The sequence below is a fragment of the Podarcis melisellensis genome (assembly GCF_964234715.1).
Source record: "Podarcis melisellensis genome assembly, chromosome: 5".
Lineage (NCBI taxonomy): Eukaryota > Metazoa > Chordata > Lepidosauria > Squamata > Lacertidae > Podarcis > Podarcis melisellensis.
This window is the reverse complement of record NC_138537.1, coordinates 24,717,505-24,732,739: the sequence shown is the minus strand read 5'-3', so window position 1 is coordinate 24,732,739 and position 15,235 is coordinate 24,717,505. Positions and strand designations below refer to the sequence as shown.

The 15,235-nt window shown below is 41.9% G+C and overlaps 1 protein-coding gene across 3 annotated transcripts in view; it reads right to left on the bottom strand.

Annotated features, from left to right (window-relative positions):
• The window catches only part of LOC309369782 (glutathione hydrolase-like YwrD proenzyme), a 33,644-nt gene that overhangs the window by 10,545 nt on the left and 7,864 nt on the right, over positions 1–15,235 (bottom strand). For 2 of the 3 annotated variants that reach the window (XM_081911084.1, XM_081911086.1), the window contains 4 exons: positions 12,073–12,226; positions 11,370–11,576; positions 4,716–4,898; positions 859–946 (listed from right to left, as the gene is read on the bottom strand). In XM_081911084.1, the coding sequence (XP_081767210.1) occupies positions 859–946; positions 4,716–4,898; positions 11,370–11,576; positions 12,073–12,226 (632 nt within the window). The remainder of the gene's footprint in view (positions 1–858; positions 947–4,715; positions 4,899–11,369; positions 11,577–12,072; positions 12,227–15,235) is intronic. The other variant, XM_081911085.1, reaches the window with a different exon arrangement.

Below are 15,235 nucleotides of genomic sequence, written 5' to 3'. Positions count from 1 at the left end.
TACAGCTTCTGGGTCATGTGGCCAGCATGGCTAAGCCGCTTCTGGCGAACCAGAGCAGTGCACAGAAACGCCGTTTACCTTCCTGCTGGAGCAGTACCTATTTATCTACTTGCACTTTGACATGCTTTCAAACTGCTAGGTTGGCAGGAGCAGGGACCGAGCAATGGGAACTCACCCCGTCGCGGGGATTCGAACCGCCAACCTTCTGATCAGCAAGTCCTAGGCTCTGTAGTTTAACCCACAGCGCCACCCGCGTCCCTTTGAAATCTAATAGAACATATCAAGATGCAGTATTCCTCAAGAAACTGCAGGATAGATGTGGATTGTGGCAAATGTCGTGTGCAGAGTGAATGTGAGTGTGTACACAACTGCTGCCTTGCCCTCCCTCCCTCCCCTGCGCCCCCCACTCCTTTTCCTCCCCAAGCCGCTCTCCTTTCTGCACCCTGAACATGTTTCATCTCATGTGCTCCTGAGCAATGCCACCTCTAAGGCCCCGGGACTCTTCCAGCAGCCAGCACTTCAAGCTAGAGGGCATTCGCTGGAAACAACTGTTTGAGGGCTATTGTGTGACAAGTTCGCAGAGTTTGGACTGCTCAGCTAAAAGTGTCGTGAGACACAATAGTGATGCAGAGTGAACAGAAAACATTCACACTTCCTACCCTGTTATTTATTTTGGTACATAAAAAAAGGTAAAGTCACCTGCAATTTAAAAAACAACAACAATTAACAATTAGTGCAGTGACTAACAGTAGCTTTAGTTTCAAATCAAGGCTTTTCTTCTCCTAAAGCTGAAACAATTGGAATGTTTCTTCCCCTTCCCAAGAAGTAATAGGACTTTTTTTTAGATGCTGGTCATACCTTTCAAGTTGAAATTTTCTAAAATGTTCAGAGCTAATAGCGCTGTTATTCCTTGCCCATTCGGAGGGATCTCCCATACATTCAGACCCTGGAGAAGAAATAGTGGTCACTTCTCACACACTGAACCCCAGCAAAGGAACAATAAAGAAAAGGAAAACTTTCCACGCAAGACACTGATGATTTTCAGTATAAAAGTCTTTCCTGCATTGCTGAATCAAGACCAAGACTGTGTACGCACAAAACATTTAAAGCACCGTACATTTAAAGTTTGTTAAGGGTGCTGGGAGTTGTAGCTCTGTGAGGGGTCAGTGACTGTTCTCAGAATTCTTTTTGGGGGTATGATTTAAAAGGTAAAGGGACCCTGACCATTAGGTCCAGTCGTGACTGACTCTGACTTCTGTAATTTGGCAAGCAACTTCACTTAAGTATGCAGTGGTTCAAAGCTCGGTTCCCAAATGCCTCTGTTATCATATGTTTCGGCTCCCGAATGCCGAAAACCCAGAAGTAAATGATCCCGTTTTCAACCATTTTTCGGAACCCGAATGTCTGACATGGCTTCCGCTTGAGTGCAAGAAGCTCTTGCAACCAATGAGAAGCCGCGCCTCAATTGTTGAACATTTCGGAAGCTGAACAGTCTTCCAGAACGGATTATGTTTGACATCCAAGGTTTGACTGTATACTATTTTAAATAAGTTTGATTTGCTCCCATACCGTCACCACACAAATGCTTTCTTATAACAACTGCCCTCATCTACATCCAATTCTTAAAGCTAAAAAAAACAATTCCAGACCATTTCATATGCATAGTATATTTGCTTGTGGGAAACAATAAGGGAAAAGTCATAGTTCAATGATCAAGCATCTGTTTTGCATAAAGAAGAGACCCAGGTTCAAATCCTGCCCCAGAACTGAAATCTACTGCTGCCAGTCAGGGTTAACAAAGGCAGATCAATGGCCTGACTCAGCATATGGCAGCTTCCTACATACCTAATATATCTTTCAAAAAATGTTTCAGAAATACTTAACTAGAGTGAAAGCAATGACACAAGATTTTCGAAGGACTATGGGTCAGAGTGAAGATACATAAATAACACATGTATATTTAACTTTTGCTTCTTTGTTTAAACACATTACTCATTGTTCTCTCTCTGTGTGTGTGTGTGTAAACATCCAACATGACTAATAGGTTTATTAGTAAGTATGGGCTTAGAAAGGTACTATTATTAGCGGTACTGAAATGGCACGAGTGCAAAACGTGACACACCTTCACTAATAATATGGTATCTGAGCTTCTCCTTTTCTTATGTGGGAACTCTGGCATCACAAGTTCCTCAGGCACAGACACTCTCAGAACTGCCCTGAGATTATTTGACACTCGTGAGTGTCACACAGGTATCCATACCTGATGAAGTTTTACTTGCAGTGTAAAGAGCTTTGACCAGGTTATATAAATGTGGGATTGCAATGTCTCTCCTTTCCCCGCTAGCCAGTCAGAAAGGGGTTCCAGAGGTTTTGCCACTCAGTGATGTATGTCTATGTGCAAACATCTCTTGTTTGATTCATGATCTCTTTCCATATCGCCAATCACCTGTGCTGTGTGTTAAGAGATGGACTTCTTAACAACCAGGTAGAGGCTTGAAGAGGGTTAAACACCAGCTTCTGAATACTACAGGAGTTTTAGACTGCAATCATCTACTAAAAACCTATCGGGGAGTAAAGACCCATTGAACTCAACATTTCACTTAAGTGGGTTGCCTTGGACTATACCAATTTTCTGAGCCCTGGGCCATGTGGCAGAGCTCTATTTATTTCAATTTCAACAGTAAGCATCAACCAGTTTTCCATATTTCTGCAGCAATTTGGTGTTTTGTTTTTTAAAAATTCATTGGCATTTTGGTGCACTTTTCTCATAAATTTCTCTCTGTCTGCAGTTTTAACTAATATACATTTAGTATATCTGTCTGCAGTTTTAACTAATATACAACTAATTTCACATTTTTTGGAAGCAACTTTCCAAATACTGTATAATGCTTTTTTGTATATTATTTCCCCCAATGTTTACATTTTATGTGCATTTCCCTTTAATATATTATTTTTTTGTAAACACTGCTTGGTTGGAGAACTGCATCGCAAAATCTGAATAAGTGAAAATGTCAAAGGATAGCTTTGCATCTTCTTTTGGAAAGTGTGGGTTTGAGTTTAAATGTGAACAGAATTGAAATTCTCCCTCCCTCCTAGTGCAGAGCATCTATAGAACTAACTAATTAAGCTTGCAGTGGGGAAGTACATGTTTCTATTGGTAGCTGCTACTGAAATTTGGCTTTCTCCCAAATCAAGCAGCTAGCGAGGGAAGGTGTTTCTTTTTTGGGGGGGGGTGATAATTCCCAGAGGAAAAGTTAAGCATTGGTTTCCTTTCTCTATTCCACGCTAAAACACGCTAAACACGCTAAAAAGCAGGAGATGAACAGATGATTAACGGGGAGTGTGTATAACTACTGCACAAGCAAATCAAGATGTATTCAAGATGAACATTCTTATCATATAACTCCCTGAAAACAAATCAGAACAAATGCTTAATAAGGACAGGACATAGTTTAACCTCCACATAAGCAAATCGAGAGGGAAGTGAAGTAAACAGGTTGTCTGTATGAACCAAATTTCAGAGGCCTAGCTCTCTGGGAAGTAGCATGAATTTTAATAGACCTGTGATTCAGTCAACAAGCCCTGGGTGCCTTCATATTACCTACTGACTAGAAAAAAGAGGGGCAAAATTCACATGGTATGCCACCAGATTATACGGCACTTAAATTGAATTTGTTGAGGGTACACATAAAGAAAGTAACCACCTCATCAGATATTTCAATCATGAGCCCAATATGTTAGAGGCACAAATTAGTGTTTAAGTCCACCTCTCACAAACACTTCATTTGACCTCTTCTCTCTCGCTCTCTGCACCCATTCCCTCAAAAAAACTGGACACTCCTCAATGTATTTCCCATTATTTTCAAAGGAAACAACCACAGCCAAGTTCAGTTTTGAGAGGCTGTATTCATGGCATGGGTGGGTCTGGGAGGAAGGTAAGAGTCCGCCAGGCAATTTTATTACCATATGAAAATTACAGGATGAAAAACGGAGGCTACAAAACAAAGGGGAGGGGGGAAATCCCAAGAATGACCTGGCAAGGAAACCCCATTTTCTTTCCAGCCTTGGCTGTGCCACTGGAAAGTACCGCTTTGAAGTATAAAGAGAAACACATTGAGTGAAAAGGCATTCCCGCTCACAGAAAATTCTGTGGGAGGGATAGAGAATGCAAAAGCTGGACCACCATTGTACTGGATACTCCCAATTCTTCCATTACTGGAAGAATTCAGCTGTGTGGCTGGACATGTGTCCAATTTTTAATATAAGCATTAGATATCAAAGGCTCAAAGCTTGTTAAAAGGTACTTTCAGATGCACTGGGAAATGGAACAGAGGCTTCTCAGCCATTGTTCCCTAGTTATGGGATGCTTTGTTTTGAAGGCTGCTGGAGCCTGATTCTTTTTTTAAATAAGGAGACTTAGGCTCAAGTAAGGTGTGTGTGTGTTTTAAGATGGCCATTTCCAGTGTGAGGTTGGACAGCAAGGCAAGAATATTTCTATGGTTCAGATTGAAACTCGGAGAAGAATTCAGAGTTCCTAATTATCACACTGAGGAGAGCATTACAAACCTCGGAGGCTCTGAGCTCTCTGTATCTAGGTACCATGTATCCAAGTTTTACCAATATCTCTGTTAGGGACTCACGAGACTGTGCTCTAGTTGCCCGTGATTAATTCCACAAACTCCATTCATTTTGGAACATTGCAGTCGCTGCCTTACCTTGTAATTTGTGACAATAGGTTTGACTTCTTCAGTGGCGTGGCTTTTCAGGTCCTCCAAATCCATCACTCCACCATTGTTCTGAATAACATCCACAACAGCTTTGGCCACACGGCCTTCATAGAAGCCTCGTTTGCCAAGTTCTGCCAACTCCTGGAAGAAGAAAATAATCTGGATTGGAAACTGCAAAAAAAGAAAAGTGTGTTTTTGGTGGGGGCAGAAATACTATGCAATGTGACCTTGGATTCTGACAGTGACGCTTGCTTGCCTGGGTGGATGGCAGAACGGGGAAGGGGTGTCTATGAGTGTATATATAAACCAGGAAACATGAACAAAGATAAAATTTATATTAGTTGCAGTGTGCAATTTGCTGCTTATTAGCTGGGTAATTTGGCTCTCAGGTGTCTGGTTTGCTGAAGGAATGCACTACAGACCTGGACATCATCTTAGGTCACAGTTCAGTAGCGGAGGTTAATCAAAATAGTCAAGGCTAAGAAGAAATTCTGACGAAAGAAGAATGGCAGACAAAATTAATGGACTGTGCAGAATTAGATAAAATGACAGGAAGGATTTGAAACCTGCAGGACCAGAGATTTACAGTAGATTAGAAGAAATATATGAACTATTTGAAGAGCAACTGTAATCAACAAATTACGCTAGTAGGACTACAAGAAGTTTTGTAAGGAGAAATGTATGAAGCATTGCAAAGTAGAGAAAGAACAGAGATATTAGTTATGAGTTAAATGTAATTGTGGAAGTAAGAAATGTATATTTAGTGAATAGATTGGAAAATTTTCAGATGTGATTGATGGAAGTCAAAAAAAGGAAAGTATGTTTAATTACTGTTGAAAATGATATGTTGAAAAACTAATAAAAATTTTATAAAAAAAACAAAAAAACACACAAAATAGTCAAGGCTTAAATTCACAAATAATTTGAGCCACTAAGTAACTGAATGGAAAGCTTTGGTAGTTAAGAACACAAGAGTAGCCTGCTGGATCAGGCCAAGGGCCCATCTAGTCCAGAATCCTGTTCTCATAGTGGTCAACCAGATGCCCGAGAGAAACCAGGACAACAGAACATGAGGGCAAGAGCCTTCTCCCCTCCCAGGACTTCCAGCCACTGTCATTCAGAAGCATCGCTGCATCCAGTTGTAGACGTAGAGCTCAGCCATCATGACTAGTAGCCAGGTTTTTTTTAAAAGCAATGTAGAAATAAGCAGAGGAATAAATATTCCTCAAAATATTGCTTATGCAGTCCTTTGTAGTCTTTTGGCAAAAGACAGCAAGATGTTAACGGTGGTGGTATTGGTATCATAATTATTTCAAGAGTGTTTTCTGAAAAATCAATGGCTTTCATTAAAAGAGGGCAATGACTAAACAAGAATCTATGTAGATGGAAGCAGGAATTAGTAATCCTGATAGTGGAAAGGAGGGAGAAATCATTTTTCTCGATCCTTGTGCATTGTGTGTGTGTGTGTGTGTGTGTACGCACATGGACTGTTTCAGTTAGGCGCTGAAATAACTATGGATACCAAAATGATGTGATGTTCAAAAAGGGTGCCATAACTGTCTCGGCAAAGCCTTGGTCACTTGTAACACACATCAGCTGCACATTACATTCACAGACTGCAAGTATATTCCCGCATTGTAGGGGATTGTACTAGAGGGCCCTCAGGGTTAAGCAATTTGCCCACCATGGAGATTCGATTCTCAGAGTTGTTTACCAATCAACCCCTCTTCCCAGGGAACCCTGGGAACCGAGAATAGAAGCTCTGTGAGGGGAATAGGGGTCTCCAAACAACTCTCAGCACCCTTAACAGCTTCCAGAAATCTTTGGGAGAAGCCATAACTACAAAAGTGGTATCGCAGGGTGGAATTCAATGTCACGTTATTATGGAAGTTCCATCTGCACAAGCGTTGCAGACTGCCAGACAGAACAACCCTGACCCCCATTCTCCCTCCCACAAGCTGTTCCTGCCCACCCACCCCCACAATTTGGAGGGGCACAGGGTGCATGGCAGAGGAGAAGGGCGAAGTCTTTGAGGTGATGTGCTGCATTAAATGAATGCTGCCCATTGTACTCTGAACGTTTGGTGGCCCAAGCCATAGCTGGCAAGAGCAACTATTCCAGAACCGTCCTTTCATGTGGCGGTAAAATGTAGAAACTTTATTAAATATTACAGCATTTTTATATTTGTTTGAAGGGTGTATGTAGAAAGCAAGGGTGAGCTGTCGCTTTAAAATTATAGCATGCACAGTAAATGAGTAGCTTCAGAAGTAAAGAGAGCACAATTAGGCACTTATGTACACAAAAGGAAACTGCCTGTCACTCCTGACGCGATTTCAAAGAAGAGCAACTTCAACGCCAGTCATTCAAAGGGGATATTAAGTTGTTGGTACCAGGCACCAACAAGACAAAAGGGCATGTGTCATTCCCCGTATTTAAGCAAATAGTGTACCATCCTCTACGTACCAGGTTACCACCTGGCACCAATTTGTTAAATATTAACAGATGAAATCAGCAGGTCAAGAAAGGCTCATTCCTCAAGTGAGATAAATCATGTAGGAGAGGGATCTCTCTCATCTAACGCACTGACTCTTGAAAGTCATATATCCTTTGTTGTTTATGTGTCATTTGTGCACTTATTATCATGTTAGATGTTTGTCTTTCGTTGTACTCAAGAGCCATGGTTTCCAAAATTCCCAACAACAACAGCATTGCTTATGTAGCAGAGAAATGCACTGTATTCCCTGCTGCACTTTTGAAACATCACCTCCTGCGACAGAAAGTAGATGCCTAAGACATTGTTGTTTACGCACACAACACCCCCTAGTGAAACAGAAATACCTGAAGTTATTGGCTGGAAACAAAGAGTTCTCTGCAGACTGCTTTGTATACAGTAATTATCTATTTCAGCATGCATAGACAATATGTTCGACACACATCACAATGCACAGTTTGTGTACTCCCAGCTTCATTTGGGAGGAAATTATCTCATGTGAAGTGTATCCAACAGAGGCTAATTTCATCATTTCTATACAGTTCTCTGTAAGAGATCCAAAATCGGCCTCGGAGATATTCAAAAACAGGGATGGAGGCCTGGACTCCCTTAGGGGACAGCTGACTTTTTCAGATGAAAACAGGGTTTTATACCAAGTTGCTCACTGTTCACAGCTTTCATCCTTTTGTGAGTGAATAGCAATTCTGAATTCAAGCAGTATCAAGTACCGCACACATCGATCTAAGCAAATGTGACCAAGGCTATGGCCGGCAAACAAGAAGCTCACAAATCATTTGCCATGGCAACAGCAATGTTGAACTTCTAGTTCACATTTAGTTTCCAAAGGAGATTGTAACATGGAATTCTGTTCAAAGAGAAAATATCCCCCCCCCCCGAAAAAAGAAATCTCACTGGACATGCTCTTTGGATCTATGTCAATTCTCTTCACACATTTGCTGCTTTAGGGTCATACATCTGTGGGATTTGAGTTTTTATTGAGCATAAGATTTCATCTTCCTGCTGGGTGACTCTGTTCACTGTAAGGCTCTGCAATGAACTGGATTATTTGTACCAAGAACATATAATTCAAGGCCCATATGTGGTTTAAATTTGCTGAACGTAGAATTTAAATGGTAAGATCTTTTCATTTCCCCTTTACATTCAGCTACCTGACCCAGATCCCTCCCAGTTCTCCATCACAGCAGCTAAGTCAATAACAGCTACTGGGGCCATTTGCTATCACCAGTGAAAGCCCAAGGCGACATCAGAGCAGCTCAGCCAATGGCATCAAGAGATACAGAAAGACAGAGGGGACTGTCTTTCGAAGGAGTGAACAGTTTTGAGAAGACCAAATATACCTGCAACCCATGGTCTGTGCATATGTTAATCGTATATTAAATTATATTTGCATGTTTTAAAACTGTGGATAAATGTTATCCACAACTCTTGAGCGTAGGGAAATGAATACATTGTGGGTGGAGGAAACAACCCAAATTGGTTATGAAGTATAGGTTAAATGTGTTACGTTAATCCAAGTTGAACAATGGAAGGGAATTAAGCATGGCAAGGGATTAGTTTGAATCCATCTTCTCAGCCTATAGCGTTCTGCTTACTGATTTCTATGAGATTGGACTCTGAACAGCTTCTCAGCCTTACATTAGCTCCTCAGTAAGGTTAAGAGGCAGTATTTGTTAGCCTGCAGCATACTGACATTTATAATTATCAGAAAAAATGAAAAAGGGAGATGTTGCTGAAGAATATTCAGATACAGCTTCCAAATCTCTTATACTTAGCGGAAACCAAGTTAACCTGGAAGCAAATTCAATTGCTGCGGAAATAAAATTAAATTTGATGTACATTACTGTCATTCCCCACTAACTTCCTTGCATAGCATGAAACATTTCTCTTATGATAAATACCAGCCTTCATCATTCCCATGGGCAACACGTCTCACTTCCTCTCTAAAAGCACAGATGGAACCGGGGGGCAGGGGAAGGAGTATGGGGTCTAACTCCACAACGAGTACTGCCCTGATCTGATCCTTTCTCTGTTCAACATGTCAGCAAAATACCACTTCCTAGATGGCATGCTCCCAACATCCCTTCAAGATCAGAGCAGGAAAAGGATATGAGTCAATTACCTGCACCAGGGCAGGAACGAAGGGTCAAAGAAGACACAACATGAAATGCACCATTAGAAAGATTGTATAGAATCATAGAAATGTACAGTTAGAAGGGACCACGAGGGTCATCTAGTCCAGCCCCCTGCAGTGCAGGAATTCTTTTGCCCTCGAACCCACAATCCTGAGATGAAGAGCCTCATGCTCTACCACCAGCTGAGCTATCACATTAGGATTTAAAAAAGAAAAATAGTAATAGGTGTCAGAAGAGACTGATTCTTATTGGGGATGCAAGGTATGAGGAAGGGAGAATTAAACATCAATTTAATTGAGACCACAGAATGCACGGAGGGGAGATTTAGTCTTTCCCTCACCCCCTTACTGCTCTTACCCCTCCTAGTGGGGAGGTCCCGCCAGTGTCAGCTACAGCTTTCTTTCTAAGGCTAATAGCAGCGTGGGTGGGGTGGTTTTTCCCTTAAAATCAAAAATCATGGTTGGGGAAGAAAGGGTTGAATCTCACCTTGTGTGTTGCAGTCCCAATAAAACTGGCCCCTCTGCGCCAATTTTTTATTTATATATGTATGTGTGTGTGTGTGTTTAGTGTTTTCTAATTATAAACCACTCTGAGGGTTTTTTGTGTTTTTGTTTTTACAATCAATCAGTAGATGCATTTGGTATAACACCTAGTTTGACCCTTGATTCTCCCCTCCTTTTTTGAACCAATTGTGCACTTAAAATACTGAGATTTGAGGCAGCGCACCTTGTAGCCTTAAGTTCCATGACATTAAACAGCTTTATTCCCTCTACACCACACTGAATTATATGGAATTCAAATTGCCATACATTATATGGAATTCAAATTGCCATACAGTAAAACACAGTATATGTTAAATAGAAGAAGGAGTAAAGATACAATTAGAATTCATACAGCATCTAGCAAAGCACATTACAAGAGGCAGAAAATGATTAAGTAGTCTGCCAAGACACTCGGCACTTTTCAAAAGATCTGGGGCGGGGAGGAGGCAGTTTGGAAATCACTGTTCTAGAAGAGCTTGGAAGAAAAGCTTCTTCATGATCCCTGAAATCTTTCAAGTGATTGACCAAGAAATACTTCAGGCACCAAGAGTTCATCCACCAGCAGTTCCACACTTGCAATGGGTTGCCAGGATAGTATCGTACTATCAGCCAGCCAGCATTGACATCAGAAGTTTCCACACTGCATGGCACCTGATACAGTGGTACCTCGGCTTAGGTACGTAATTCGTACCGGAGGTCCGTTCTTAACCTGAAGCTGTTCTCAACCTGAAGCACCACTTTAGCTAATGGGGCCTCCCGCTGCTGCCACACCGCTGGAGCACAATTTCTGTTCTCATCCTGAAGCGAAGCTCTTAACCCGAGGTAATATTTCTGGGTTAGCGGAGTCTGTAACCTGAAGCGTATGTAACCTGAAGCATATGTAACCTGAAGTGTATGTAACCCGAGGTACAACTGTATCTCCTTGGAACACATTTGCAGGAAGTACAGCAATACACATCCCATCTCATGCATGGATACAAGCAGAGTCACCTGAAAGCGATTCCTGAGATTGCAACAACTGTAAAAATGGACTGCTGCCATTGCATTGGTTGCTACCAGGATTTCTGCGATTATGGCACTCAGGCTACATGTACACGGCAGTTTATTCCATTTTCCTGACATTTCCCTACCTGTTAATTTCTGCATTATATTTGAGTTTCTGCACGACGTTAAAAACGACTTCTGGAAATATAGTGGAACACAGGTCTGGTTTGGAACTCGTTTCCATGTTATTTGTGAACAGATCTTTTTCTGGAAGCAAATAACATGAAAACGAACACTGAATTTGTGCTACATTCCGCTGTATTTCTATAAGCAGCTTTTACACCGTGCGAAAGCACAAATATAATGCAGAAATGAATGGCTGGGGAAATGTTGGGGAAACTAAATAACCTGCTGTTTGAATGCAGCCATAGTTCTGAGCTGAGGACACTGGGCTCAAGACAGTTCAGCTCACCTTAAAAGTGTTTGCCAAAAAAGGATTGCAGAAGACTTGTCCATGATCAGGTGCTTGGCCATCAATCAGCAGGTCCTTCCCGTGTGGGTTGCTAAGTGCCTGAAGAGCATGAGCATTTTTCTTCCAGCAGTAGGAAGCAATCTCTGAGACTGGAAAGCCCTTCTCAGCCAGGTCTATAGCTGGCTGCAGAATTTGCCGCATAGAAAGCTGGACCGAGAAAGATCGCGCAATTACTTTTCCATCTAGATGCAACATTTGAAATGTACGTGTGTCTGATTAAAAACATTCCCAAGACCCTCCTCTTTACAAAAATTAACCCTATAAACAAAGCTGTTTAATAGGCTATCGATAAATAGTAAAGTGGGAGAAAATATGAATCGACCAAAACACTCCCAGGTCTCTATGACTGTGAATATACGCTTGAAAATAAGCTGACCATCTGGCAAAATCTCAGAAGTCAGATGGGGTAACATTTCTAGGGATGGGGGAGGAGATTCCGTGGCCTGTATTTCTGCTTGCATTACCATATATCTGGAAGGAGTGGAAGAAATTGTGCACAATAAACTAAATTAGCAAATTCAGATTTATTTATTTTTTTTAAAGTGCAAAATGTAATTGCTTTAAAAGAACAAAAAAATCTGCCAAAAATAAACAGTTTTGGTTATGCTATATTCCCGAATCTGCATGTTCATTTGGGGTTCACCTTTTTGCTTCCATGCAGAGCAACAGCATCACACCAGCCAGCTGCCGCACCAGGTACGGTGACATTGTGTGCATGTAGTGGAGGGGGACGATTTGCCTCGCTGAAGCCGTGCTCTTTTAGCAGCTCAAGGGTCAGGGCCTGCGGAGACCGACCGCTGCAAAGCAAACAGAGATCCACATGGAAACCGAATTACAAGCATACTGAAAAGATAAAAGGGATAAAAGAGCATCCATTTGACCTTATTAAAAAAAAAAAGTTTGATGATGGTGCTACAGTTCCTCCTGGCAACAACCTGAAATAATGTTGAACATTTTCCATGGCATTTTCACAGAAATGATTCATCAAAGGCTGAAATTCTGCCATCTTTATTTCCAGAAACTCTTATTACATACACCAACCAATAGCTCTTCTTAAAATGGTCTGTTTCAAACCACTATTCTCAACATATTACATTAATTCAGCAACACAGAAACAGATGTTCTTAACCCATACGATGCTCTTAACCCTACGAACTAGAATTGTTAGGTCCAAACCCTCAAAGAGCTTCTGTACCAGTAATATACGGGTCAGGAACTGCCAGCCTGTGGGCCAGACATTGCCCCTGGGACCTCCCAGCGTCCCCTCTAGACTTGAAAGGAAGAAGTCTTTGGCTGGAGCCAATAGATATTTTCAAGCACATGGAGGCATTTTCAGAGTGTATGTCACAGCTGGAAGGGGAAAAGGGTAATCCTCTCCATATTACTCACTCTGCCAACAATGCCCCACCAAAATGCCCTTTTGGCCTGAAAACAAATCTATTGGCTCCGATGGGCGGCTGCCAACCCATGCCTCATTGTTGTGGGTTATGGGTGGTTAAGTCTCCCCTCAGCAGCTACAGTCTCCAGGAAGATCACCCCTTCCCCATGAAATAAGACTTGGGGATGAAACGAAACTACGGTACTTTCCCCCAAAACCTAATTGCTGGGGGAGAAACAGTATTTACTTATGTATACATGTGAGTTAAAGTGCATTGTGTATGTCCACCACTTGCATGAGGCTCCCAGGAGGTTGGTCAAGACAGAATGCAGCCTTCAAGCTGACCTGCTTTAAAAGCTACTCAAAAGGGAACACTCTGCCAACGGTAGTATCTTCTGTCACCGCAGTCCTTTGATCTGGCAACTGTGGCTATTGGCTGACTATTCCTGTGTTAGGCACATAGTCCAGTTTCGATGGCTGATAGAAGGCGGTTTGCTGATAAGTGGGAAATCTCTCCCATGTGTTTGAATGAGAAGCTTGAAGAAGGCAATACACATACATACACACACACACACACTCCAGCTAGCAGAGAGGAAGAGAATGTATGGGTTTTTAATAGAAAATGTGTCTGCCCCTGATGTACAGATCCCCACATAGCTTCTCTGCCCTTCACTGCCCCACTTTATGGCTCCTGTATACATTAAAAAAGCCACAATACAGCTTGTTGCACTACCCAAACCCAGATCATGGTTTGTTTCAAACAAATCATGAGCGATAAGCCAGAAATAAACCAAGAAACGAACCTTCAGTTGAAGGTTCAGTTGAAACAAACAAGCCGTGATCTGGGTTCGGACAACATGACAAGCCATACTATGGCTTGTTTGAGGTACGTGAGTGCTGTGGGAGGAGGGAAAATTTGCATAGGGCCTGTGCGGCAGGAGGGAGGCACACTCATATTTGAAACATGGCTTAATACAGAAACTGTCACAGCACACAAACCAAGGGTGGGAGTCCACTAAGTTATTGCATTTGCAAAATGAGGTCCGCTCACGCAACAAGACTTCTCCCTGCACCGCCTAAATCTGCTCTGCGAGTTTGAGGGAACCACCAGAAGAGGTTTAGGGGTCATGTGGGGGAGAAGAGGGTGGAAAAGTCTTGTTGCACAAGTTGACCTTGTTCCCCGCATGCATGCGCCACTTAGTGCAATGTTGCTCTAAGGAGTTTCCTGTTTCTTTGTGAAAGGTTCCTGGGAGGAAAAAAATAACCAGAGGAATTTCAGCATGTCCTGCTCTCTGCCCTTGGACTTCAGCAACAGGAACTGAAGAACACCTGGACCCGATGGTATCCTTTTATAGCATCTTCCTATCAACTTAGACCTAAAGGGCAGCTATTCCTCTGCAGCGGCGAAAAGTTGAATAGCATATGAATGTAGGAAAATCAGAACAAAACGAAAAGGAAATGAGGTGCAAAGCTGGATTCTGACCTCCTGGTTAAAATGAAAGTCTTCCCCATATGAAACCAGAACTGCAGACACTCTGTCCACCAGGATGTTTGCACAAAATCCTTATCAAGTTCAGCTTAAAAACAAAGTGACATTATGCACACAAGCCTGAAGGCACACACTAAAACTGGACAAACACCATTTGTATACATTGCAAACAGGCTTGTGATAAGTGTGGCAAGCCTGAACAAAACCACTAAACGGAGCCCCGTTATATATGTGAAATTCCATTGAGAAATTCTGTCCAAGTACGGTAATCTGTATCTGCTTATTTTCCAGCAGTAGAGGTAGTGGCAACAAGCTGGTTTGCTGTGCCTTAATGACTCTCCATTTGCCACAGTTTCCAGCCACTCCCCTTCCCAAGCTTCCCATTGTTGCCAGTGTGATCCAGCAGATAGAAGGTTGAGCTTCAGTCCGGAAAACCTGGATTCAGACCTGTGCTTTGAATTCATTGTGTGTCATGAAGCAAGTCACATAATCTTGGCTGGCCAACTATTCTACTTCAGTGGGACTTAACCCCAGGAAAGAGTACATAGGACTGCAGCCCTAGTTTGCATTCTGTTTCCTGTAGTAATATCACCTACAATAAAATGTATGATGTCAGAAAAGGAAGTGGCATCTCTTCACTCAACAACCTGGCTGCCATTCACAGAGGAGTTATCTTAGGACAATGATGGCAAACCTTTTTGAGACCGAGTGCCCAAACTGCAACCCCAAACCCACTTCTTTATCACAAAGTGCCAACACAGCAATTTTACCTGTATATCTCATTTTTTTCTGTGTGTTTCACACTTCTTCTTTATGACTGATGTTGTAATAAATAATCCTTCAAAAAAGTTATTGCATTACATTCTTCATTAAATTATCTTTCCATTGATACATATTTTTATGGTATAACTCGGTGCTTTTCCCCCAAAAAAATGTTTA